At 42.1% G+C, this 25,440-nt stretch overlaps 1 protein-coding gene across 6 annotated transcripts in view; it reads right to left on the bottom strand.

Annotated features, from left to right (window-relative positions):
- Positions 1 to 22,467: 22,467 nt before the first annotated feature.
- Positions 22,468 to 25,440, bottom strand: part of fgfr2 (fibroblast growth factor receptor 2) — a 32,761-nt gene continuing 29,788 nt past the window's right edge. For all 6 annotated transcript variants that reach the window (XM_028423888.1, XM_028423890.1, XM_028423887.1 and 3 more), the window contains 2 exons: positions 24,846 to 24,951; positions 22,468 to 23,502 (listed from right to left, as the gene is read on the bottom strand). In XM_028423888.1, the coding sequence (XP_028279689.1) occupies positions 23,338 to 23,502; positions 24,846 to 24,951 (271 nt within the window). In that variant the 3' untranslated portion in view covers positions 22,468 to 23,337. The remainder of the gene's footprint in view (positions 23,503 to 24,845; positions 24,952 to 25,440) is intronic.

Genomic DNA, 25,440 nt, shown 5'->3' with positions numbered 1-25,440 from the left:
TGTCGTCTTGCTGGATGACTTCATGGCATCACCGGGTGTTTTCATTACGCCTGGGTGCTGGCGAGCCTGGTGGGCTTTTCATTGCCTCTCTGCTTGCTGTAGGACTTGTGGGCAGGTTCCAAACAGAAAGAGAGAAACGGGGCTCCGCTCTCAGGAAGGAGCACTAGCTGCAGGGCAAAATAAGAGATAATAAATAAACCACTTGGAGGAGCTTCAGTCAAGTTGTTCTTTTTTTAGTAATGTCCCGACCTGGCAGGGTTATTATTCCACCCTGCGGCTGATCTGTGCAGCAACTATTCGGTGTTAATCTTTTCTGTTTGTTCTCCAACAAGCTGGAACACCTCAAAGTGGTGTGTGTGTGTGTGTGTGTCTTTTGGGTGCTAACAAGAGTTGAGTAAGTAAGTTTCTCCCACAACAAGCAGGTGTTAAGCTGAATACTGACTCTTTGTCTAATCCTCTTCTCTACCCAGGGGCTGAAGAAGCAGTTTTATTGTGACAAATAAATCCTGTGGTTGCGAAACACCTTCGTCTTTGAGCAGAAGGTGGTAAAAATGTCTTGACTCATGCTAAAACTAGGCTGCCCCTTTTTATTAGTTTTCCAGTATGTGAAGTGAAGAATATGTAGCTTGTGTGCTGCATTTTTGTTTTGTGTCAGTTTCTTTTATTGCTGCTGCTGTTACCAAAGGGAAGGTGAGCCATCGTTCTTACTTGTTCAGAAACAGCCTTAAAGCTGTTAGAAAATGTGAGGGGAAAAGCAATAAAATGACATCACAGTAATTCGACCTATAACTGTAGCAAATGCATGGATTATGAAAATATACAATATGCAGGCTGGAGCAGGGACAGAAGAAATCTTGTACATATCAATGTTATTTTAAAAAATTAGTATCAGTTCTAGTTTAAATAGATTATTTTTAGTTTTTACATCATTAACATGAAACTCCAGCAAAATAAATGTGGAAGTGTGAAAATTGACAGTTCCCTCTTTGGCCTCTAGGGGCTGCCTCCAAAAGTGAGTACATCTCCAAAGACTGTTGGAATGTCCATCTTTACAGCAGAAATAAACAACCTGCTACAACAAATGGTTACACTGTCATTCACAGTGTAAAGTTATAAAAAGTCAATGCTAGGAGGCAAGAGGTGCCATATTTGGTCAATAATACATCTGCCAGATACAACACATGGTTACATTTAAGTTAATGGAACTTTATCAGAAGGTGGGACTGATACAGCTTCAAACATCCAAGGCGGCAGGTGGAGGAAGTTGGGGGTACATGCAACGGTTGAGTCCCCCTTACACCATGGGCTGCTTTGTTTTGAATGGGCTGTTATATATATATACTGTCTATAGTGAAAATCTCAAGATTTCTTTTGTGAAGTTTTTATGAATGTTTATGTTGCTGTGACAAAGAGATGGATTGTCTTTCTGACACTAGTTTTAAGGCTTGGGTAGTTCATTTTGTTTTTACCCAGTCGATGTAATGTGACTCTGTGAGGTCCAATGTCAGACTCTCAGTTATCACTCCAGTTGAAATTCACCTGCCATTTCTGCATATAAGGCCAACAGGAGCAGTAACTCTTGCTGGATTATAAGAGTTTCAAATGACAGGACGACCTGATCCTCTATCCCTGCCTGCCTCACTCAGCAAGCTGCCAAGCAGTCAATAAAGCGGCCGAACCCTTCCTGACTGCACCCCTGGGTGAGAGTGATCTACAGTGCAGGCTAGTAAAAATGTTTTTCTGTCCCTCTCACCCTCTACTTTTCTTGTTCTCCATCCTTCACCTCCACTTGTCTGTTATTATCATCAGCCAGGTACCTTTGACTCATATAAAGGGACATGCCTTTCATGAAGAGTGCTTAAAAGCGACATATTATATGCTGATACCTGCTGTCAGCAGTTTGTGGACGTGGCCAAATCATGAGCACCTGTTCTGCAGAGAATCTTTCTAAGACAGCTGAGGCTAAGAGAGGGCAAAACAAATTATTTTCACATCTTTCATAGTTTCATATTAAATTATAACTTACTTATTGTGCTGAATGGGAATTTCTGACCTCATGAAAATATACAACTAATAATTTCAAGCAATAGGAAAACCACAGACCTGCATGTTCAAGCACTGAGAGCGGCTTACAGAAGTATGAGTGATGATCCCCATTCATAAGCTACGCTGTTATCAATTAGTGCAGCTGGTTCGGAGCATCTTGACAACACAGGCGGGCGTAAATCAAGCACCACATATAAGAGCTTGTATTTTGTGGGATCAGTAAAAGTTTAATTTGCCAGCACCGGCCTTCATGTGGAGAAGCTCTCCTCTTGGTGTACCAAAGCTCCTTCGGCAAAACTGTCAAATGAGAGGCTTCCACTGTGGGTTAACTGGAAACACGAGGGCTCTGGTCAAGAAGCATGAAGAAGCTTTTTACTGAGAGAGACAAACAAGTCCTGAGAGTGAAGCAGCGCAGGGGGAATACATGCAGGGATACATGCAGTTTACTTCTTCTTTCTTTCTTTTGTCAAGAATAAAAATCATGTTTCCATGTTCATAGTTTGACCTCCTCCTCCTCTAATCCCTCCTACGTGTCTAGCAGCCTAGTTTCTGTGATTTTTCTTTCTCACACAAGTGCACACGATTTTAAGTTCACTTGAAAACCCAACCTGGAACACTCTGAAATGTGTTATTGTTCTTTTGTGTGTCACTGAGCATAGAGATGTTTGCCTTAGGCCTGAAAGGACATAATACAAAGGAATGCAAAGCGAGGCCACACCATGACACGCATTGCTATCTTCTGGCTAGCCGAGGGCGATCTGTGCACACCCAGCCAACCAACACCATGCAGTGAAACCACTGGTGGAGCTCTAGGTCTGTCCAATCATTATTTATTTTCTTTAAATCATAAATTCATCATGATGATGCACATAATAAGTGAGAAAGGCCAGTTTTATGTAGATGTGTGGCAGTGACTGCAGTGCAGGTGTTAGTGTTTTAAAGGCTGACTTTAACTGTGTTTGTGTGACCTCACAGTATGAGCTAATGGGCTGAGAGGATCATTATACAAAGGCAGGACACACATTCAGCCATAGACACTTAAACATGTGTCACATGTCATTGCACTACCTACATTAAAAAGATAATATGTGTAAAGGAAAATACCGTCAAATATAGATCTTATATAAAACTTAATATATAGATAGATAAATAGATATATATGTTACAGCAGCAGCCATGACAGTAATAAAATATACAAGTCAGAAGAAAACAAAAGATACAAGGCATTTACAATAAGTGTGCAAAAAATGCAGTGGGTAACAAATATGTGTAAATGATTAGAAACATTAAGCAGTGTAGTGGTCATATAATCAGTATGAAACAAGATCAGAGTGAGCTGAGAGGAGTGGAAACAGTGTTTTTCTGTTACACAGAGGTGAGCTGTATAGTGAACAGTAGCACACAGCTTAAAATAAAAAATTAAAATTAAGAAAACTATGGAATGGACGCCTCCCTGGGGAGGTGTTCCAGGCATGTCCTACTGGGAGGAGACCCCGGGGAAGACCCAGGGACCCAGGACACGGTGGAGAGACCATGTCTCTCGGCTGGCCTGGGAACGCCTCGGGATTCCACGGAAGAGCTGGAAGAAGTGGGAGAGGGAATAGTGGGAGAAGAGCTTAGACTGCTGCCCCCGCAACCCGGGCCCGGTTGATAAGCGGTTGAAAAATGGATGGATGGATGGAGTCTCTTTCTCTCAACAAGTTTCACTTTAAGGCCATTATGGAAGAAATTGCAACATTTTTAACAAGTCAGCGCATTAAGCCTGACTCAGTTTAGATAAACTGTTGTGGTTGGCAGAATGCGGTTTGTGCCGAGTGGACCTGGCTGGGAAGGGGAGGGAATTTTTGTGGCGTGAATGCATTGACAGTAAAAACTATGGACAGAGCTTCCGTGACATCACCCATTTGTTTCTGAAACCAGAATGGTTTTTGTGAAGTTGGCCATTTTAACATGGGAGTCTATGGGAAATGACTCGCTTTTGGAGCCAGCCCCCCGTGGCTGCATCATGAATTACAAGTTTTGACACTTCCCCATGGGCTTCAAGTTTGAGCCCCGAGGTTGCAGTTTGAGTGAATGGTACGATGGCCAGGCTAATCGTGACCCTCTAGTGGTGAACAATTCATTTTTAAGCAACTGCTGCATCAACCGAGCTGAGCAGATAAAATCACTTACTTGTATAAAAGTAAAGTCAGCTCGAGATCTCTCCTGTAGCTTTTATTTTGTTAAGTGTTTTTCTAAAACACTTTTATTCAACTTCTTGCTTAGTCACAGATTTTGTCTTCCTGCTTTACCCTTCCCTTGATGTCAATACTGACAATGCTGAGCAAGAAGAGATGAAAGCGGCGTCATTCAGTGATCTGTAAATAAGCCACACGTGATGTTTTTCTCCAGCACTCGCCCTGTCAGCATAGTCACGTCCAAATCAAAGCTGTGAGTTCACATTGCTGAGTTTTGTTGTTCAGCAGCATCCAGCTTAGCAGATGTTTAGCACAAATATTCATGTCTTCTCTTACTGCGGCCACACATCAATATGCCAGAGAGGCAGCCAGCTCTGAACAGGTGTTCCTGCTCAGGCGAATGAGATCATGGCTCATGAGAGAGAGAGAGACATTACAGTGTCAAGTAGCGACTAGAGTGTGTGTCTTCCACACTGCTGCTCTTCACGCGGCATCCCTCACTTTCTCCATCTGAAGTTCTATCTGTAACCCATCTTCTTATCATTACCACATCATCCATCAACAATAGCGCCAAGCAGTGTCTGCGTTGCAAATCGGGCACTTCTGTTCTGCTCTGACGTCCTGACTGCGCATGCACAGGAAAGACACGCTCACTGAGTTCATCATCGTCTCCACATCCATCGTCCAAGTTATTTTCATGTTAATCACAGGGACTTTATTGCTTCTGCTGCCCCCCCCCCACCTGCCCCAGCAAACCTGCCCACTCACATCACTGCCCACTCTGAAAAGCTCTAATTGTTCCTTAATTTTTGGAGGGCCTTCAGGTGACTCTAGGACGGCATTGTTTGCCCTCAACTCCTGAGAGAGGATCCATCCAGCCACCCAGTCAGGTGCTTATCTGATGCAATGGACCATTGATCACCTTTTACCCCTGCAATGAATCAACCCTCTGTTAGTGGGGAATCATCCACTTGGTAACCAAAGACCAACCTAAGATATTGCTGCTTTGGGTTCAGCAGACCTCCGCTTGTTGCTGTGCTTTGGTTTCAGACAGCATCCGTATACAACAGGAGGTGGATCAGGTTCAGCTGCAAATAACGTGGGATGCTGCGTTCCATTTGAATTGCATTCAGGCATGTCCTGAGTTCAAGGGGGGGCAGTCACACACCAAAAACACACCGACACCACCTCCAAATAGCCAGAGATGATTAAGCATTGCAACATTTCTGCTAGATAAACTGATTTTCATGAGCTGTTGTGTTTAAGAATTCCCACCGGCTCTTTTAATCCAACGTCCTCATCCTGAGAAGCCATCATAAAGCTGAGAAATGCTTTTCAACCTGCCTGTAAATATTTATCCATTGCACAAATCCAAATTCCATTAGAGAAGTAAACATAAACATACTTCTTTCTTAAGCAGGCATATATAAAAATTAAACACTGTAAGTCTGACAAAGAGTTCAACTAAGTGCCACCATATGGTCAATAGTGGTTCCCTGAGCTCCATTGTTAGCTGTGCGTGCAGTCTGTTTCTGACAACAGCTTGGCTCTCGTCAGCTCTTCATCTCCAAACACGCTGCATGTGGCGCTCCCACCAACGCCGAACACTGGAACAGTTTGTAATTTGTCACAACTGTGTCAGAAATGAACTGATGTGTTTGGGGTTGTGGAAAACATCCACTGAATTGAGGGGGGATGATGAAGGAACTGGTTTGTTGTGGGTGTCAGTGATACAACAAATGGCTCACACACGCTCACATGACGTCTACACCCCTTTGTAACTTGGTTTATCCAAGCTCTAGAATGACCACATACCCGAGGGGTGCCAGGACATGGCGGAGCAGAGAATTGCAGACGTTTTCTTTGCATTTGAAAAGCAAATGAGTTCACCCCTGTTATGATGTGCAACCTTTTTATATAAATCAATTTTGCAACTCTGACAACAATTTAGTCAGCACAGCTGTGGTACACGCTCCTCGTGGAAGTTTGACATTGTCCGTGTCATGGCTTGTAGAACCTCATCTGTTGAATCGAAAGTGTTTTGTTTCTTTGTTTCTAAGCAATCCAAGGACGAGGCTGAAATTATACTGCTGCAGAAACATATTATTGGTTTTATAAAGGGGCTGTGTGTCTTGACAAGGCTTGAGCAATCTTTCTACGCAGGACTAATCTTAAAGGGACAGTTCACTCACATGTGATGGCAGCTGAAAATGGCAACCGTGTGCCAGGAGCACTTATTCTTGTAAAATGTGTTTAATGTGATGAATTAATGTTTTAAAATGATCTCCACCTAAACCCTTACACTGTTTTTAATGCCCAAAACCAGTCATTTTTTTGAAATGTCACATCCATAGCAGGGTTGTCCAATAACCGGAAGGTTGGTGGTTCGATCCCAACTCCTCCCTAAGTCATTGTTGTGTGTCCTTGGGCAAGACACTTTACCCACACTGCCTCCAGTGTACTCACTGGTGTGGCGCGCCTTGCTGGTCATTGTATGACACTGCTTGGCAGCAGCCTTAAACAACTTCCCTCTGGGATTATTAAAGTATCTAAAATTAAAAAAAATAAAAATTAAAAACAACACTTAGCCACAGGTGAAAACAAAGCAGGACTCCTGAGTAAGGAGCATTGCATATACCCACACCACCATTGTAGGCTCCACAGCTCCTGCAACTTCATAACACAGACTTTAGGGACTCTACACCATGAAATGTCTGATGTGTGTGTATGCATGTATGTGTAACACCAAATGTGATGCTTTTGATAAGGGCATGTTGCCATCTCTATTGGCAAAAAAACAAACTGTGAAACTAAAAAAAAAAAACAATGTAGATGGATAAACACCACTGCAAACCAAAAGAAAAAGTATAAATATTTGAACTGTCCCTTTAAGTGCTCCTCGTGTGTATGAGTATACCTTAATGCTCTCTGCGGCTGATGTGACACACCACATGCTCTCATTTGTGTGTTAGGGAGCTCATTAGCAACCACTCGGTCCATTACTGGTTCCGGACTTTGTGGCACCAAACTGTCTGCACCCATATCTTCTAAACGGGTGGTGGTGGTTGTTGTGGGGGTTGTAGGCTAGATCCTGGTCCCCTGTGTTCCCCTGAGACAGAGCAGATAGCATCATGCCAAAAGCAGCAGCAGCAGCAGCAGCAGTTAGACCCTGAAACTTAACCGCCAGCACCTTCCCCCCTCCCCTCACCCCCCGACTTAATTGGGCCATAATTTTACTGTATGCCACAATGTGGAGACACCAGCTATGTGGAGAGAGAGAGAGAGAGAGACGTTGGGGGGGCCAACAGAGGATTAACAGCGGTTCCAGAAGTCCCATTATAGGATTTCAGCAGCTTTTCCACATTGTTCGTTCATTTACCCACAAATGTTTCAGTGGAGGTCAGCATTCTGTGATATGATCACCAGTTTTGGGATCAATAACCTTTAGAAAACAGAACCTCGATCAGTGAAGTTCTTCAATATGGTTTTTGGATCAGCTTGTAGAGAGTACTTAATGGCTTCCCCCCACTGCAGAACACCGAGGTGAGTCAAGAATGTGAAAATGGGTAAATAGATTACCATCTCGTCCTTCATTCTGTTTTCACTGGAGCACATCCAGTTGGCTTATTACAGAAAGAAAAAAAAATGTGTACAGTTTAAGAATTAGCTCGTCAACTCTGGGGCAACAGGGAGATGAATGTTTGCACATAACGTAGACTTTTCTCACTTTCTCACATCAGGTAACATTTTAGCCACACTCACAGCCGGAGATACACACACATGTGCACACACTGACATTCATGTCATCTATTCCTCATCTAACTGTTCCTCAATCTGGCAAAATATGGCTGAAGAGCAGAAGAACCACCCCCCCACCCCCCACCTAAAAAAAACCTGACGCCTGAATAAGGAATGTGTTTCTGACCAATAAAGGAGAAGCCACTCCTTAATAGCTACGTTACCCTGTAATTCTTTCATGCATAGCTACAAACCACAGTTACACACTGCAGTCCCAATTTTGGTCAAAATGGTGTATTTTAATGCAGCCAGATAATTAACAAGCAGTAAATTATAGCATGGTAAATGGGCTGGGCTGTTGTTGGACAACCTCTGCAGTTAATGGCTTTTTATACACAGCATTCTTTCATGGAAGGAATGCAACAGGGTGCGAATACAGCGCCAAGAATTACACCGACTCCATCTCCTAATACCTCTTTCTGTCCTTTCCCCTCTTCATCGCACACATCCCAGTCAATCAGTCTTTTTGTGTTATCATGCAGACATCAGTGTGTGTGAGCACAGCGCCTGCTATTTGTGCAGTTCCAACACAACATGCTGGTCTCTTTTATTGCTTACACATATTTCACAACTTTTCCTGCCCTGGAGCGAGAGGAAGACCAAACATCCTCCGTCGTAAATTTTCTTCCAGAGCACAACCTGGAGAGTATACCACACAGGAAACCATACACACACACAGACACACACACACACACACACATGGTGAGGGGAGAGTGAGAGCATCATATATCACTTGCACAAATGAAGAGTTTCATTTCAACAGAAAATATTTGCAATTTTATCACCTACTCAGTCAGTTCCAATCACAATTATTGTTTAAGGTAAGTTCAGATGATTTTAGTTTTATAAAACAGATCATGGATTTTAGTCTCTCAATCCTCATATGAATAAACATCATATCAATCACAGAGGACGGCACGGTGATTCTGCCTCTTCACTTCGCCAGGCTAATGGGAAATCAAATTTGTGGAATGTCCTTAACTCATTGCTCATCTTTGGGACGCCTGCCCAATTAAATGGATTCAATTTATCAGACATGATTCATCTCCCACACAAATTCATATTTACCTCAACTGTGATTGATGGGCATCATTATGGAGATTACATTAGGTCTGAATGTGTTTGTATGACGGCTGTCTTTGTCTTCACAGAGGGTTCCTGCCTGTCTGTGAGTGAGTGAAGAAAGGCAGGAGATGTTTGTGTGTGTATATGTGGGATTATTATTGTGTAACTTCACGTCTCCTCTGCAGCATTTCCTTGCATGTTTTGTGGTTTGGATTTGGACTCGAGGTGGTGGATGCTCAGGAATTTGTGGTTGACTCTTTTGTTACACATACATGTTTTTGGAGCTTTCTCACACCAAGGAACTGGTGCAGAGCCAGAGCAGCGTGTGTTTGTATAGTCTAGTGTTTAATTGGTTTCTGTTTTGAGTGCATGGATATCCAAGATTAAAATACAAAAAGGGTTAGGGGAGGAAAAATGTAGATTTCTGGCCAAGGCTGAGTAACACACTGATTGTCTTTATGTCGGGAAAAGGCAGTTTAAGCAGTGGAGTCATTTCTCAATATTCATTATGTTCATTTTATCTTGAAAAACATAAATGGTTAGAGTGATGCCTGTGTGGACCAAATATGTGGACCAAAGTAAATCTTGTGGTCAGTGGTGGAGGAAGGACTGAAGCTTGGTACTTAAGTAAATATACAATTACCCAGCAAATACATAAGTACAAGTAGGAGTGCTACATCAACAAATATACTTAAGTGTATTTAAAAGTAATTACTTTAAAATGTATAAGGTATAAAATGTAAAAGTACTCACACAGTGAGCTGTCTCTGAATATCTAGGTGGTGCCATGTTGATAAAGAGTACAGATGTAGCTCCTGGTGATTCTTCTGCCTCTATAGATGTCACTACTAGTAACTCGCTGCCAGCAGCTCTTCTCTTTGAGGCCGACACAGAATGCTCTGGTATATCCACCAAGTGTTTTTGGGCCCTCTAAATTCAAATGTATCTTTTAAATACACTCGCTGGAGGCTCAGTTCAGTGGAGGCTGACTCTGGATCCAGGGTCAAAGGTCAGGTTAGCTGCAGAGGACAGGAGGACAGTGACAGTCTAGACTACTGCTGTGCTGCTGCCAAACACCAGTTCTGCTATCATTGGAGCTGATAGAGCCACCTGATAGGTTTAAACTACAGAGATAGCAACACAGTCTATATTTTTGTGCAGATTGAGGCAACATCGTATTCATAAAATAACGAGTAATGACAAACATTGTAGAAATTTAGTGTAGAGAGTAAGAGCTGCAAAATGTAATGGAGTAAAAGTCTAAAGTATGCACTATTATTTTTACCTTAGTAAAGTGGGAGTACATAAAAAAAATTACTATGTTACATTCCACCACTTCTCGTGGTGCAACAGAGGTGAACACACATGCACAAGTACACTAGTATTACTGCTGTTGTGTTACTCCAAGCCTTGGTGCTTGGCTGCAGCTTTGCACACAGAAAGCAGCTCCATTCATACAAAAATATGCATACTTTGTTTGAGTAATGTATGCAAGAGATATAAAATCTGATTCCCGTGGTGTTTTTATAGTTGCCTTCCTTTTATAGGGTCGTCTCCCCAAGGCCATATATAAACTAAAGAAGTGCTGTTGCCAGAAAGTATAAATCCCCCAGCTGAGCACTAATTGCATGATTTAAAGCAAAGCTGTTGAACACCTCCATGAGGCCCCACACGGGCTTTGTGTGGACATTATACATGCAGACCTGCACCGGGACTGGAAGATAGAGAGTGCAGTATGAGGAAGGGGGGTGGGGGTGTAAGCGAAGGTTGTCGATATGAGACCTCAGTGCTAACACCTATCTGATTAGATTAACATACACCCAAAACCGTCCTCGCCGTCTTCTCCCTTCTGCAATGTGGATTTCCCATTAACCCCTAGTGCCGAACTCTTTTGACAGTTATATTATATTGCACATCTTATAAATGACTGCAGTAGCACATGTCCTGTGTCGTGTGACCTGCTTGGAGCAAGTGGAAACAAATTTCAAGCCACAGGTGATTTCAATAAATAATGAAACTCAAAAGACTTCTGCCTTCCCTCTGGTCTGCTCTGGCCTGTGTACAGAGGTGACAAAAATCTTAAGGTAGTATTGGGAGGCTGTGTGAGAAAGTCATGCGTCAGTTTTATTGGCAGGGTGATAACAGGGACTCTTTAAAAATGAATGAAAAAGCCAGCATTGCTTCACTATGGTTTATATTCTCAATTAAATAAGCTTCATGTTTAGTACAAAATATAAGGTGCCATATATAAAGGATGTTGTGGCACTTTGTATTCAGTGAAATAAGCAGAGGACGTCAGATTAAAGGGTCTCTCGTTCTTTGGAGCTCTCTGGAGATGCTCTGTTGTCACTCGCACTAAGTGCAGGTCCAGGAAGAGGTCTAAAGCACCCACAATCCACCTCATGACCATGAGGCCTGGGAAGACCATAAAGTCTTTTTACAAGGTAACACGACATAAAAATGCAGAAAGAACAGAACAGAAAAACGACTGGGTAGAAAATAAAAAAGATGAAAAAACCTTTTTTCATTTACTCTTGCTCTATTGTTTGCTTTCACATTTCATTTTGTGTGTGTGTGTGTTCACATATGTTTTCTGTGTCTGTTTAGAGCTGTTTAAATGGGTGGGCTGGTGAGCCGTTCCCTGTCTGCCATCACCCATGTCCACTTACACACTCTCTGGGCCTCAGTGGGAATGAAGAGGGGATTATGGCTCTGACTGATCCTGGAGGGGCACACACTTAACACTACTGTAAACAACAGGGCCATTTGAGTGGTTCACACCAAGCTGAACTTTAGAGGTGAAAGCTGAGGGTCACAATCTGAGAGGGGGTCTGATGATAAAGAGAAACTGATGATGGAAGCATCATTTTTATATTCTATGTCTTATTTTTTGGAGCTGGAGCATGTATGCTACATGCATAATTTATGAAAAAAAATACATGAATGCAGTGACCTGCAAGTTGAAGGCCATGGGAACATACCTGCCAGCTATACTGACTGTATAAAAATGGACAAAACTTGTGTGACCTCTCTGAGAAACTTGCTTGTTTTATAGAAGAAAAATGGAGACTACTTCGTAAATATGCTCTGTAACTTCTAGTTTATCGCTCGTATATGGTTGTGAAGAGTCAAGACTTCCAGCTGTCTTGTTGAAAATGCGATCAATATTATTGTTCAAAATAAATAAAGGAATAAATAGTCCTCTTTTCTGTAATATATTCATTGCAACATGATCTAATTCTCCTGAAAAACAGCCAGTGTCTATAAGATATCAAAGAGTAGTGTAAACAGCTTTGACAACTGGCGTTAAAAATGCTGCAGTGAGGTCAGTAGTTACCGTGCATAATAAAATATCTCTGTACTGTCAATATTATCATTGTTATTTGTCTGTGAATTTTTCTTTAATAGCATTTTTTTAACATCTGCAGTATGAGAAACAGACTGTGAACCCCATGTGGTTCTTACTGAGAGATAATAAATAGAAAGATAGATAGATGAGATATTGATCAATCATTTGATTACACTGTCCAGGCCAATCACTGTCACTTTCTTGGCTTTTTTTTATGTCTTGCATCTTATTTTCTGAAGCGATCTCTGCAGGGCTTAGGCTCTGGCTCCTTTTGTTTATTTTCTCTCCATTTTGATCAGGGAGGCCTCGAGGATGATGGCCTCGCTCAAAGAAATGGGATCAAACAGGCCCCATTCCAGGAGATGGGAGAGCTCGAGATGGGGCTTAGTGATGTTTTTTGCGTGACAGAGGTTCATATAAAAAGATTTCAGTCCATAATTTGCTTAGCTTGGGTCTGCTCCAGAAGGACCGTGGAATTTTATTCTGTTGCAGGGTTTCTGTTAAGGGGGTGAAAGGGAGGGGGGATGGGGAAGCACAGAAACTCGCCCCATAAACACCCAACTCAATATGGTTCACATTTTTTTCTCCCTCCCACTAAATGTACCATGAATTATCATTCTTTTCAGTTGAGGAGTAAAACTTTGATTTCATCTCATGTGTAGCACTGTGGCTGAAACATAGCGGTGAGTTCAACAGTATAAGCCTTCCACAGACCAATGCAGAGCCCATGTGACTGTCAGTCCCAGTCAATCTTGCACCCTGCGCCTCCTTCACCAGACCAGTGTTTTCTGCACTCTATAGGTCTCCGTAAGGTAAACAAACATAGTGAATGTTGAGTCAGGAGTCCTTCTGTCTGTGATGCTTTACTTGCAGCAACTCCTGAGCTCTCCTGATGACAGCCAGGGCACAGACTTCCATAAACATAATAAATCACTTTCATGACAATGACTCATCTCACACATTCACTCTTTCTTTTCATGGTTTTGTCAGAGCAGCCAAATGCAACCTGAGCGAGTTCCTGACTGCAATTCAAACATCATTATCGTCATCGCCATAATCCAACACAATCATCAGCAAGCCAGGTCACATTCATGCAGTTGTTTTAGGAGTCCGTGAGCTTTCTAAAGGAGTTGTGTCCCTCGCTCTGTGTGAGGCCACTCTGCTTCTCTCCCATGGGAATGAACTCCAGAGTTAAAGCTCTGGAGCCAAAGAATTTCAGCGAAGCACCAATGGTTTATTTTTGCAGCCCTCTGTGGCGTGTCTCAGCCTAGCTTAACCAGCTCAGCCCAGACTGGCTCTGTGCAGCTCACGGAGCAGCTCAGGAAGGGCTCGTCATTCCAGATGGTAGTTCAGCTTCTGCCAGCAAGAGGGTCTCAAGGCCTGGCTGCTGGCCTACAACCACAACCTCTGACAGGCAAAAGCCTCGGGCCCTTCGAAACCAGCACAAAGCACCTTTTCAGGGGCCTTCTCTCCCTTTTCTTCCTCACTCCTAGTGCACAGCCAGGGGCCAGCCACCTCATGGAGCCTGGGAGGGAATGTATTCACAGCATAAATGGGCTCAGGTTCAACTTGCAGATTCATACGTTCCCAACTGGAACACAAGGCAAGTCCGATGCTAAGCAGCTCATAGCAGAATATTGACAATATATAGGCGAGCACTGCAGCATGTATTATTGATCAGCGCTGCGCTGATCCATGACACAGAGGGAGAATTTCTTTGGCAGGTTTGACTCACTCTACTCTTTTCTGGAAAATGTGAGGGAGGGATGGGTTTGAGGTAACCTGTGAGTGAACCCTCAACTCACAGTGAGTGCATGCCTTGAATTGTCTGCAATAATTTCAGTGCCTACGCCCTTCATTGTCACTATATGAAAAAGGCAACAATCCATACTGTTGCAACACTCCATAATGGGCAGGTGGCAGCAAACCCAAAAAGAGGCAAGAAGCTGTAGAACTAAAGGCCTTTGAGGTAAGTCATTAAGTCAGGAGCTATAATTATGTCGTCTTGCCCGGGCAGGACAGAGCGGGCTCTTGTTGTTTTCGGAGCAGACAGGCAGGTATAGAGGCGCATCACTCACCGCACACTTTTATTTAATGACCTCCTTACTGTAAAGAATGAGAAAGAGGGAGAAAAGTTTCCCTGTATACCTGCCCCCAAACTTTCAGCAGCACGCAATCACCTGAGTCAAGTCAGAAAGTCAGACAAGGGGGGAGGCAGGGAGGAGGCAGGGAGGAGGGTCGCCAGGAAAAAAGAATTAAGGAGATGCAAACACAGGCAGAAAAAGAACCAACAAAACACTGAAGGCATATTTGAATTTGACAAATTGAGTGGAGGGGGGGGGGTGAAAGGAAATGAACTGTGTTGGCATTCAGTGAAACAGTGGGCTTCTTGTTAGCTAGAAAGACTGATGCAGGTGAAAAAGGGGGAGGAGGGTCTGGTGATTTATTTCCCATGTGATTTATTCCCCCCTCTGTCTGTCACCATGGCATTGTCATGGTGACCATTTGTCATTCAGACTGTGAAAACAGCCCACCTGACAAAGGTAGGCGCCAACATTTGCAGCTGAGTATGTGCAAACTTAACTCCTGAACTCTGGTGGGAAATTGTATTCAGTATACAGCGCTGCTTAAACCCATCACATATGGTATATAACCGGGAAAATATCCATCTTATTCAGAACGACTGTTAAAGTTAAATATTGAAATTTTAATGCCTCCAGAGGAAGTAGTGTTGGCTCTGAATCATGGATTTGACAATTCTCTCTTCAACACTTACTTTCAGGGACTAAAACAATCCTAGCCTCCCTGTTCAATCAATCCTAGCCTCCCTTCTTCCACTTCCTGCTCTTCCTCTTCGTCTTCTTCCTTTCACCCCCAGTGCACATGTGTGTGTGTGTGCGGACTCCTGGGAGCCATTGCTCTGACGAACTACCCTTCTGTACAGTTTCAATTAAACATCATTTATGGGCACTTCTTTTTTTCTTTTTTTTCTTTTTTTTTTTACAAGCTTTTTTATTGGCCTGGTCCTGTGTTTACTCATGACAGCAACCGTGCTGGAGTGGTAACTGTCCTGCACATACACTGCCATATATCTTCATCCAGTCTGTCTCCTGTCGCAAAGGCCAGAGGAGGCAACAGACTCTTTACTGTCTACCAGCACTAATAGCCGCCTTTCTGTCCTCCTGTCAGTAATATACTGCATTTACAGTTCAGCTGAGCTTGTTTGAGCGAGGTGCAGCAATCCATCTCAAAACCTGGCCATGCATATTTTCTTTAGGTTTAGCTATTGCTGTGATTTTTCTCAGGTACTTCAACATTTTTATAACCCCACACCTCTACTGTCACTTGTAGCCTTGCAGGTTTAAATAAAGTGCACCCACAGCAGCAGTGACAACATCATTACTGTCAATATTAAGCTCTTTTTTCATCCTGTAGAAGGTCTTGTCCAAGCAGAATCAGGTGAATAGGGCAGACCTATTAAACCGTAGTGTTGATCCATTGGAATGGATTCCCACTCCAAATCTAGTGATGATTTTAGATCAGTCTAGAACATTTCTTTGTTGTAATAGTGCAATTTCTCAGATAGTCCTGCAGACCTCGCAGGTTTGGTTTTCTTGGGAGTAGGAGACTCTTGTTATTTCCATTGTCCGTCCTGATCTTGTCTGTGGTTGGAAGTGCTGGACCTACTCCTAACTTTGGTTGCACCTCTAAATTGCCAGATGTGTTTCTTAATATGTTAATCTCAATCTAGTTCTTGGGCCCAAAAAGGTTTGGCACCCAGCAACCTGGCATGTTGGACCTTTGTGTGTGATAAGCCCTCAAGGTGCAGATGACTACAATAAAACAAATTACCCACAACAGTTATTGACTTTAAACACTCAGTACCCTGAGTGTTGCGCTGCTCCAGCATGTAACAAGAGCTGTGTAACTTTTTTTCAAACTCCTCGTACCATACTTTGATATTTGCAGAGACAAAAAGGCAATACTGCGTTGCATCATGGGAAATGTGCAGTATATGACAGACTGTACAGTATATCCATTGACTCTATGCTTACAGCTCATTTACCTTGGGAAACACAGCTCTGCCTGAATCGCACACTCATACAAATCATTACAACATGCAGCATTTTGTTTGTGCATAGAGTTTTTTTCTTCTTGGAAAACCCACGTTTGACACCTTGGCAGGAGACCATCAGCACACGTCAGCGTTTATGGCTTTTGATGTCACCACTGACATCATGCCTGCAAGACAAGACACGGGGGAATATGTCTGACCGGAGGGGTGAGCGTTGTGATTGGCATCATTGGGCAGGGGAACATTATGACTAAGCTCATTTATAGAACACACCCAGAGCCGTAAAGCATGCCATGTTAGCCCAATGTAACAAACTTCGCCACTACGGTGTCCAAGACCATTTTGTATCGTGAAATTCTGGGCACAGAGCAACCCTCTCACATTAAACTTTTTAAAATAGAGGAGATTATTCCTCTGACTCCAGCTAAGTCGACAAACTAAAGCAGTCCAAGCTCTGCTCTAAGATGTTGGTTCTTAGGTTCTGGCAATTCTATCCCATTATCCTCCTCTAAACAATTTCGTTTCAGCTCTTCTTTTTTCCACTGATTCCACTCCAAGAGCCGTTACCTCAGAGCTTCAGACGAGGCAAAGTCAGCATATAAACTAACTGGAAGTGGAATTACAAACGCTCAAACACAATTGTCCCATTAGCAAATGTTTAGAAGATCCCACGGGGCAACAAACTACATCCTATGTCCACACACACACACACAGACATACACACACACTTGATTTGTTTATCCTTCCATGCAGAACTAGACATGGTGCCTTGCAAGCCCTTAATCAAACACAAGTACAGCCCTCCCTCTTCTGAGCACTGACCTAGCGATGAACCATTCATTATCTGCTACTCAATGCAAATGGTAGATTGAGGATTGCAGCCTTGACAGATGCTCTGACCCCATTGGTCAATGGGAGAGAGGTAAAATATCTGCTTCAAAAGCAGGAAGTAAAATAATAAGATTAAGATGGTGGTGGAGAACAGATGAGATTCTGGTCCCCTCACACTTTGTTGAGGGGTGAGGATTAAGCGGCGGGTATGGCGGACACACAGCAGCTTTGTTAAACTTTAAGTCACCCTGCTAACTACACCCACCACCCTCCCGGGCTTCAAACCCCTCCTCCTTCTCTTCCTCCTTCTCCTCCACCTCTCTTGGGGTTGGTGGGTTCTTATCTCTTGTAGATGTGGGCTCCTCTGGCTTCACACAAAGCCTCATGTTGACATTCCAGAGGACCGAGCCTTGTGCAAACACACCAGGCCCCACCAGATGGCTAAGCAGGGAGAGCAGGGTTAAGACGAAGGACACAGATTTGGACATAGAGGAAGAAAAAGCAGAATCAGAGGGAAAACCACTGTTTTTTTTCAACCACCAAAATGTCAGGCAGTGTTGGCCATCCATCAGTCTGTCATGCTGCCAGATGGCCTCAACTTCTGTATAGTAAATGAAGTGTCCTGTCAAAATTTTCTGGAGTAAAAAGCTGGAGTTTGTCCCTCACTAATGATTCAATACTTTCACTGCTGAACATAAAACGATCTCCTTGTGGCCTCCAGCTACTGCCCCGTCTCCCCTAAAACTAATATTTGAGGGTCACTGGGTTAATCTTCAGGGCATTAGGCAACCAAAAGCCCTCCAAATGAAAAACTCATTTAGTGTTTTCACTGAGTGTGGAGGGTTGTGTTTACCTGTATCACTGCTCCATGACTCCTTCAGGTGTTTTTTATCACTGGATAAAGGGACTCTGCAGTGTAAACAAGCAGAATAAATGAAATAGATAAACAAAATGCACCTTTTATTATCACCTTCATGTGCATAACTTGATAGAACCTGCTCTATCTATCTTACAGTTTGAACACACTGCAAAACTAGAATCTAGCTGATTCCAGCTGAAATGTTTGTACGTTATGTTTTGACCAGTCCGAATATGTGTGTGTGTGTGTGTGTTCTCTTCACATGATGATAAAATACACTTTGTATTCCTTGGTACATCCAGCAATACCACAGAGCAACCTGCCCAGACGATTAATACAGCTCAGTAACTATTTTAGTAAAAAAGTAATAAAACACAGCAGATATGATATTAAGTTGATATTATAATATGATATCATCGTAAAATTATGGATTAAGTACATACTACTTACAAGCCAAGAACAAAAATCTTCCTTCTAGACAACAAGAGTTATCTAAATTCAGAGATGGGCATTATAATTTAAGAAGTTTATTTATTTTTGAGAGATGTAAAGTAAGAACTAATGTCAAGCGTAGATATATTTCTGTTTTAGGCATAAAACTGTGGAATGAGCTTGATGATCATTTTAAAACAAGCAGTTCTTTGTTCAAGTTCAGAAAATCCTAAAACCTAAAGTTAAATTATGTAAAAAAAAATGGTATGCGATTTAATTTAGTAAAATCTTTGTTTGGCTGACATTTTGGGTGAATTAAAGGATAGGCAAAAATAAGCTAGATGCTTCAGCCTATTCCCTTTTTTGGTTTTGAGGTGAATTGTGTAATTGTACTGTATTGTATAAAACCAAAAATAAAAATTATTCATTCATTCATTCATTCATTTATCCAAAAGAGTTACGTTATGCTTACTTAATGCTCGACACCATAATTGTTGTCTTATTGTGTTAAGGTTACAGCTAGGGTTAGGGTTAGGGTTACAGCTAGGGTTAGGGTTAAGGTTACACTTAGGGTTAGAGTTAAGGTTACACCTAGGGTTAGGGTTAGGGTTAGGGTTAAGGTTACAGTTAGGGCTAGGGTTAGGGTTAGGGTTAGAATCAGGAAGGTCGCAGAGCTGTGTTTCAAAGTTTATTACATTCGTCTCACTGAGACATTACGGAAATGTCTCAGTTAAGTTATATAGATCCATAGATTATATAGATTATATATGCTTTCGAGTTTTTATTAAGTCGACATTAAAAGAAATAGATTGAGTTATATTTACTTTATTGGTATTTTTGTATTTAAGTTCCAGTGTATTTGACATTATATCAGAAATATTGTGGTCCAGATGATAAGAGTGGTCTTCCCCTAATCGTGAAGTTGGCAGTTCAATTCCTGCTGATGTGTCCTTGGGAATATAATACCATTGTGTTGGATGCTGAAATTAAGTAAACTTTGCTACATATTAAGAAAATTATTCCTAATATCTTTCCATTGTATCTGGACACTTTATTTAAGTGCTTAAAGCTTTGCTTTAAAAAAAACTTGGTGGTCAGATTTTCCTGTTCTATTGGCAGATAATTTTCTTATTTTAAGAAATACATCCTCATTTTAACATTATTTTTCTTGTTGTTTAAAACATTTAAAAGTTTTTGCAGTGCTGTCTAATCCCTCCCCTCCCTGATCCCTGTCTGCCTGTGTGTGCCATCAGCCTGCAGCACAATAGGCAGTCATTCTGATAAAAAGCCAGTGTGGATATCCGGCTGCCTTTCTCTGCTCTTTTACCCCTTTAATGAGGGTGTATGTTGCTGTGGTTTATCCTGCCACTCTTTCTTTCCAATCTCCTTCCAGTTTTTTCCCGCTTATTCTATGGAAAAAAAAAGAGGAATGTTTTCTGACTGACTTTTCCCTTCGAGCCCTTTACAGGTTCCGGAGACATGAGGGGACACGTCTATTAGAGGAAAGCTTGGAAATGGTGTGTTTGTGTGTGTTAATTCAGAACAAGTTAAAACTTGGTAATAGAAGGGGTCCAGCTTTAAAGAACAACGTTTTAACACCTTCCAGATTTCTATTTGTTTCTGTTTTATTTACCAATTTTCCAGTTTTTCTTCCCTGGCAGGTTAGCCTTAATTAATCAGTGATCCCAGCATCCACTGCTAGATTACCAAAAAATAATTACGCAGGGTGATAATTATAGTATGTGTGGACTGAAACATCTTAAGGGATACAGCAATAATCACCATTAAATTTGTAAACAACAGTTATTACTGTTTCATCTATAGCTATCATCTCAATTATTTAATATGAGCAGAGGATTATTTATAAACCCTCAAAGGACCACCATGTAGGATTTTGTGGCATCTAGTAAGCATCTGAATATACCTCCTTTTCCAGACATGCATGTGCATATGAATCTGCTTGAAACACGAACCACATGAAAGGTCCTTTCTACAGCAAGCATTTAAATTGTTCATTCCAAGCAGCTCTAGAAATGTGGTGGTGCAACATGATGAAAAGGACAACAACACAGGTCATAGTTGATTATCATGGAAAACATGGGTCTATGTCTTGTAGGTCTTGTAGAAAGGAAGCAGAAGAGCTGCAAAAGATCAGAACCAAAACCAAACCCTGGCTGGTCTGCTCTGTAAGCATCAGCCCAGCAGTAAACTGGCGACCTGTCCTCCAGCCCCCTGTAACCCTGCATAGAACAAACTGGATACCCAGTGTGCTTGTCTGCGCTCACTATAAAGTCACAAATATTACACCATAGGGAGGCTGCTGTTGTTTAGCACAGCTAAGACAATGAGTGACAGCGACATCACAGAGAACATGAAGGAATTTAGCTGAGGGAAAATGTCTCTGCTTTCCTTGGATTCATTGGATCATCCGTGACCCGTTCTTCTATTAGACCAGGTGGAGAGAGATGAACTGTATAAAAACAGGAGCCGACGGCCCTCTGAAAGCAGTGTTTGGAGGAATATCATTTCAGATTGGTGCATAAGTAAGTAAGAGCGTTTGATTACTAACCGCGAGGTTGGTGGTTCGATCCCACCCTGTGGGTAAGATAAGATTCTTGCGGGAGCTATCTAAGGTCACGACCTCATGGACTATGAAGCATCGAGGCTGATAATAAACAACCACATGTACAGCTGCCACTGTCAGTTACTCACTAATAGATCAGATACATCAGCTTTGATTAACTAACTATAAATCAGGTGAATCAGCTACCTACTCATTAAATCTGTGGTGATAAGAGAAAAAGGGAAATCAATCAGGTAATCAGAGGCTAACAAAGGCTGATCAGACAGATGGAGACACAGCGGCACTGTTGTGACAACAGAACTGTGTAAATTCAGTATCTAATTGATCGGGTTTACTCAGAGTCTGTGCTGAGTACGGCACTTTTTCAGGTGAAGGTGACTTTTTATATAAACTACCTTACACTTACATTCGTCCTGTTTCTCTAAATGAACTGCAGACATGGTGGGAAATCCGTCTCCTTGTATATTTACTAAAGAATCAAAGCACACTTGTAGTGACAACTAAACGATCTCCACCCATATCAGAAGGAAAGGAAAAGAAGTGCAGCCCAAAGGAATGTGGTTCTTTTGTCTTAGAAAATACAACAAATTCTGAAAGAACAGAAGGACAGAAGTATAATTTTTCCATTATTTATTTTGCAAATGTGGCATGAACACTTGCAAAACAACATCTTTACGTTGGTCCAGTAGAAAAAAAAAAACACTTGAATGATTTAATACTTTGTTTTTCAGCTTTCAATTCTGTCAAGTAAATTTGGAGTCTATATTTAGTCTAAATGAGGGAGCGGATTGCTAATAGGTACTTTCAAATTCTTTCAATTATATATAAATATCCAGAAATCAATCTCAATTCCTAAAGCAAACCTAAGAAAGAGTAAAATGACTGGATAGAAATGGCATCAACATCTACATAAGAAAGGGATTAGCTGACTATAAAATGTACAGTTTTTTTTTTAAATTTAACTTAATATTCACATTCATATATAAAAACTTACAAAACCAGAATCTTTCAAACCACTAAAAATGTTCTGTTACTGCTGAAAGATCATTTTTTTAAATTACCATACATTAAATGGATTATTTATGTATTATCAGCATCATTAATGTCATCATTTCTGCCATATTGTTTTTTTTTTTAAAAATCTTTTTGATTCATTTCAAAAAAACGTAAGTCAATAAATTAACATGCTACCTCAGTCCCTGAAAGCCAATACTCAACTGTGTTACTGAGCCAGAGCAAGACAGGTGTATGTGTGTATTTATGTGTGTGTGAAGAGAAATATAGGACACATAACCTGCCTTAAACTCAGAGAAAGGGGTGGTGGGGGTGGTGGTGGTGGTGGTGAGGGGGTTGGGGTTATTTCCGAGTCCATACAAAAAATAATTCATTGTAAATATATAATATATTTTTATACATATTTGAATATATTTACAAATATACCCAGCACTATACATTATACTGTGTATTTCTCTCCAGAATAATGGGGAAGTTTTTATCAGGAGAACTGAAAAAGAAATGCATCCATATTACAAAATAAACAGGAGAAGGTTTTATATTCGCTTTCTTCCTATTCCTCTGTTTTGTTAGTCGATGCTGTTGTGTCTCTCAGTCTGTTTCCTATTTGTCGTCATCCTTTTCACGTCCCTTGTTTTTTTGTTGTTTTTCTGTTTTACTTTAAGGTCACGTCAGTCCATACATTCCTCCAGGAGCAAATACAGTCTTGGAATGCCAGCCACTGGAATTGGATCACCAACATTGTTGATTGAAAAAAAAACAAACAAAAAACATCTTGGTAGAAACATGAGAACCAAAATGAAAAAATCTGTGTTTACATGAGTGAGGAAGAGGAGGAGGAAGAGGTTCCCCACGTGGGAATTCATTCAGTCAGTACAAAACAGCTTCTGTAGGGTCCCTGTCCTCTTCTTTAAGACCTCACGTGAGGATGTCTTGTATGAGGTGTGCGTGCATGGCAGTGCCACCAGCCCAGTCCCATCTGGGTCCATTAGTCCACTGGAAGCCAGAGAGGCTGATGGTGGTTGGGGGGGAGGCTACATGTGTTTTGGGACTTTGAGGGTTAAAAACAGGGTAGGTCAAACTAAGGAAGACGTTTTGGGTGAGGGCTCATGTTTTAACATTTCCGTTGATGTGCCGGTACTTGGGGAGGCAGGGCTCGTCCGGTAAGGGATCGTGGGAAAACACGGAGTCGTCACCGGAGGAGCAGGAGCTGCGGGTGTCGGGGAAGCTGGGGGAATACTGCTCTGTTGGGGCACACAGGTCCAGATACTCCTGTAGGTACACACAGAGGGAAACAGGGAAAGGAATGGGTGAGATAATTTACACTCAGACAAAAGAAGACGCTTGGAAGAACAAACAGAGGAGCATAAATTTAATGCTGAAACCCAGTCAACAAGAACAGGGACTTTCCAGAGGAGGTGGAGGAGAAGAGTATCATCTTTATTTTGATATACTGCTAAGCCGTACCACATCATGCCAGGAGGATTTATGAAATGGAACAGAACAAATAATCCTAAACTGGATACTGTATGAAATTATTTGTAGGAATAATAGGCAATAAATTGAGTGTTGGACTGCTGGCTGCGTCTGAAGCTGGTTGACCCGGTTGCAGTTTTGAACGCTTTGAGGTGGGATGGAGGGATTTCAGGGAAAAAATGGAATACAACTGGAGCAGAGACATGCAGGCCTGGCCTTCACAACATCCTTTAACATCAGTACCATCTGACACCAGAATGCCTGACATAAACATTGTGAGACTTTAAAGAAACAAAGAAGTTGGCAGAACACAGCTAACCTCTCCCCAAAAAATGAAGGAAGATGAAAACCCCAAGAAGTCCTGCTATTAATTTTTCACTCAGTTCAGTGCTGTGAAGTTGTTTCGGTCTATTCATGTCAGCTGAGGCACCCCTTCTCCCTTTCCCCTTGTCTTTCATGGCTGTTTTTGGGACTGGTTGTGAGGAGGAAGAGTTCTTGGGGTTTTGTAGAAAATGAGCACTGGCTTCCATTTTCCCAGCTCAACACGAAAAGGCTCATATTACTAAAGATCTCCACATCTGCCAGCGGTTTGGAGGAGAGGGGAAGGAGGGGGAGAAAAAAAGGCAAGAAAAGGGCGCTTTATTACATTTCAAAAGTTCAAACTCAAAGTTGGGTTTTTTTGGCATAAATTCATGGAGTTCCAGCTCCGGAGCAGACGAGACCTGACAGCTTTCCATCGACGGCCTCTTTTCAGGTCGGCACGCGGATATCACATAAGACAGAAGGGGGAATGGAAAGACACGGGGGCCATTACAGGGAGTGAGGCATGGACGTGATGATTGGGCAACTTCACTGGGCCGTGGCGGTTGTGTCGGGCCTGGATCAAATCATCCAGCCATTTTTTAGGTCACCATTTAGACCAGTGTTTCAGCAATGTGACTACTAATGCTCTAAAAGCTTTTAGCTGGGCTCTACATGCACTGGCAATTCTGTGGTTTAGTCTGGACTGAGAAACGTGCATCATATTATTCTGCTTTTTTTGTTATGAAATGCTGGACATACCAGGAGGGGTTATGAATTCTGACCACCCCTGAATCCATTGAATTCATGAATAAGAACGTTTGAGGAGCTGTTCTCACCTCATTGGTGCTCAGGGTGAGGATGCGATCCAGATCCTCTACTAGCTGCTTGAAGGTGGGTCTCTGGGATGAGATGGCATGCCAGCAGTCTTTCATCATCATGTACCTGAAAGAAAGAAATGTACAATCAGTCAACTGAAAGGAGAGTGGATGAAGGGAGGGGTAGCAGAATAATTTAGGGGAAAGTGCTGCCGGCTGTCTGTCCGCGCTGTGTCACTCCTCATCTACCTTGTCTTCAAGTTTTGAAATTTTCCAGCTGAAATGATTTATGCCTCTGGACTCAGGTGTCTCCATATCAAAGATGATTACCTTATTACCTTATTTTCTTACACTGTGATGGCCTGCTGCTGATCACAAACACGCCTCTCAGCGTTCTTGATTCCTTTAAATACTAAATTGTGTGTGCACTGCCTTTGTGTGTGTCTCCATCAGCCCTCTCTGTGTGGCACCATAGCAGAGCTGTGCCATTGTCTGCTCTCATTGTGAATGAGGGCACTGATTGCAGGCGGTCACAGCTGTCACAGAGCCCCCCGGAGTCATGGATCTAATGGGAGACTGGGCTGGTGTTCAGTGTCTAAGAGCTGATGTGTGTTCA

This window comes from Parambassis ranga, chromosome 15, assembly GCF_900634625.1.
Source record: "Parambassis ranga chromosome 15, fParRan2.1, whole genome shotgun sequence".
Classification (NCBI taxonomy): domain Eukaryota; kingdom Metazoa; phylum Chordata; class Actinopteri; family Ambassidae; genus Parambassis; species Parambassis ranga.
This window is presented reverse-complemented; position numbering and strand designations above follow the sequence as displayed.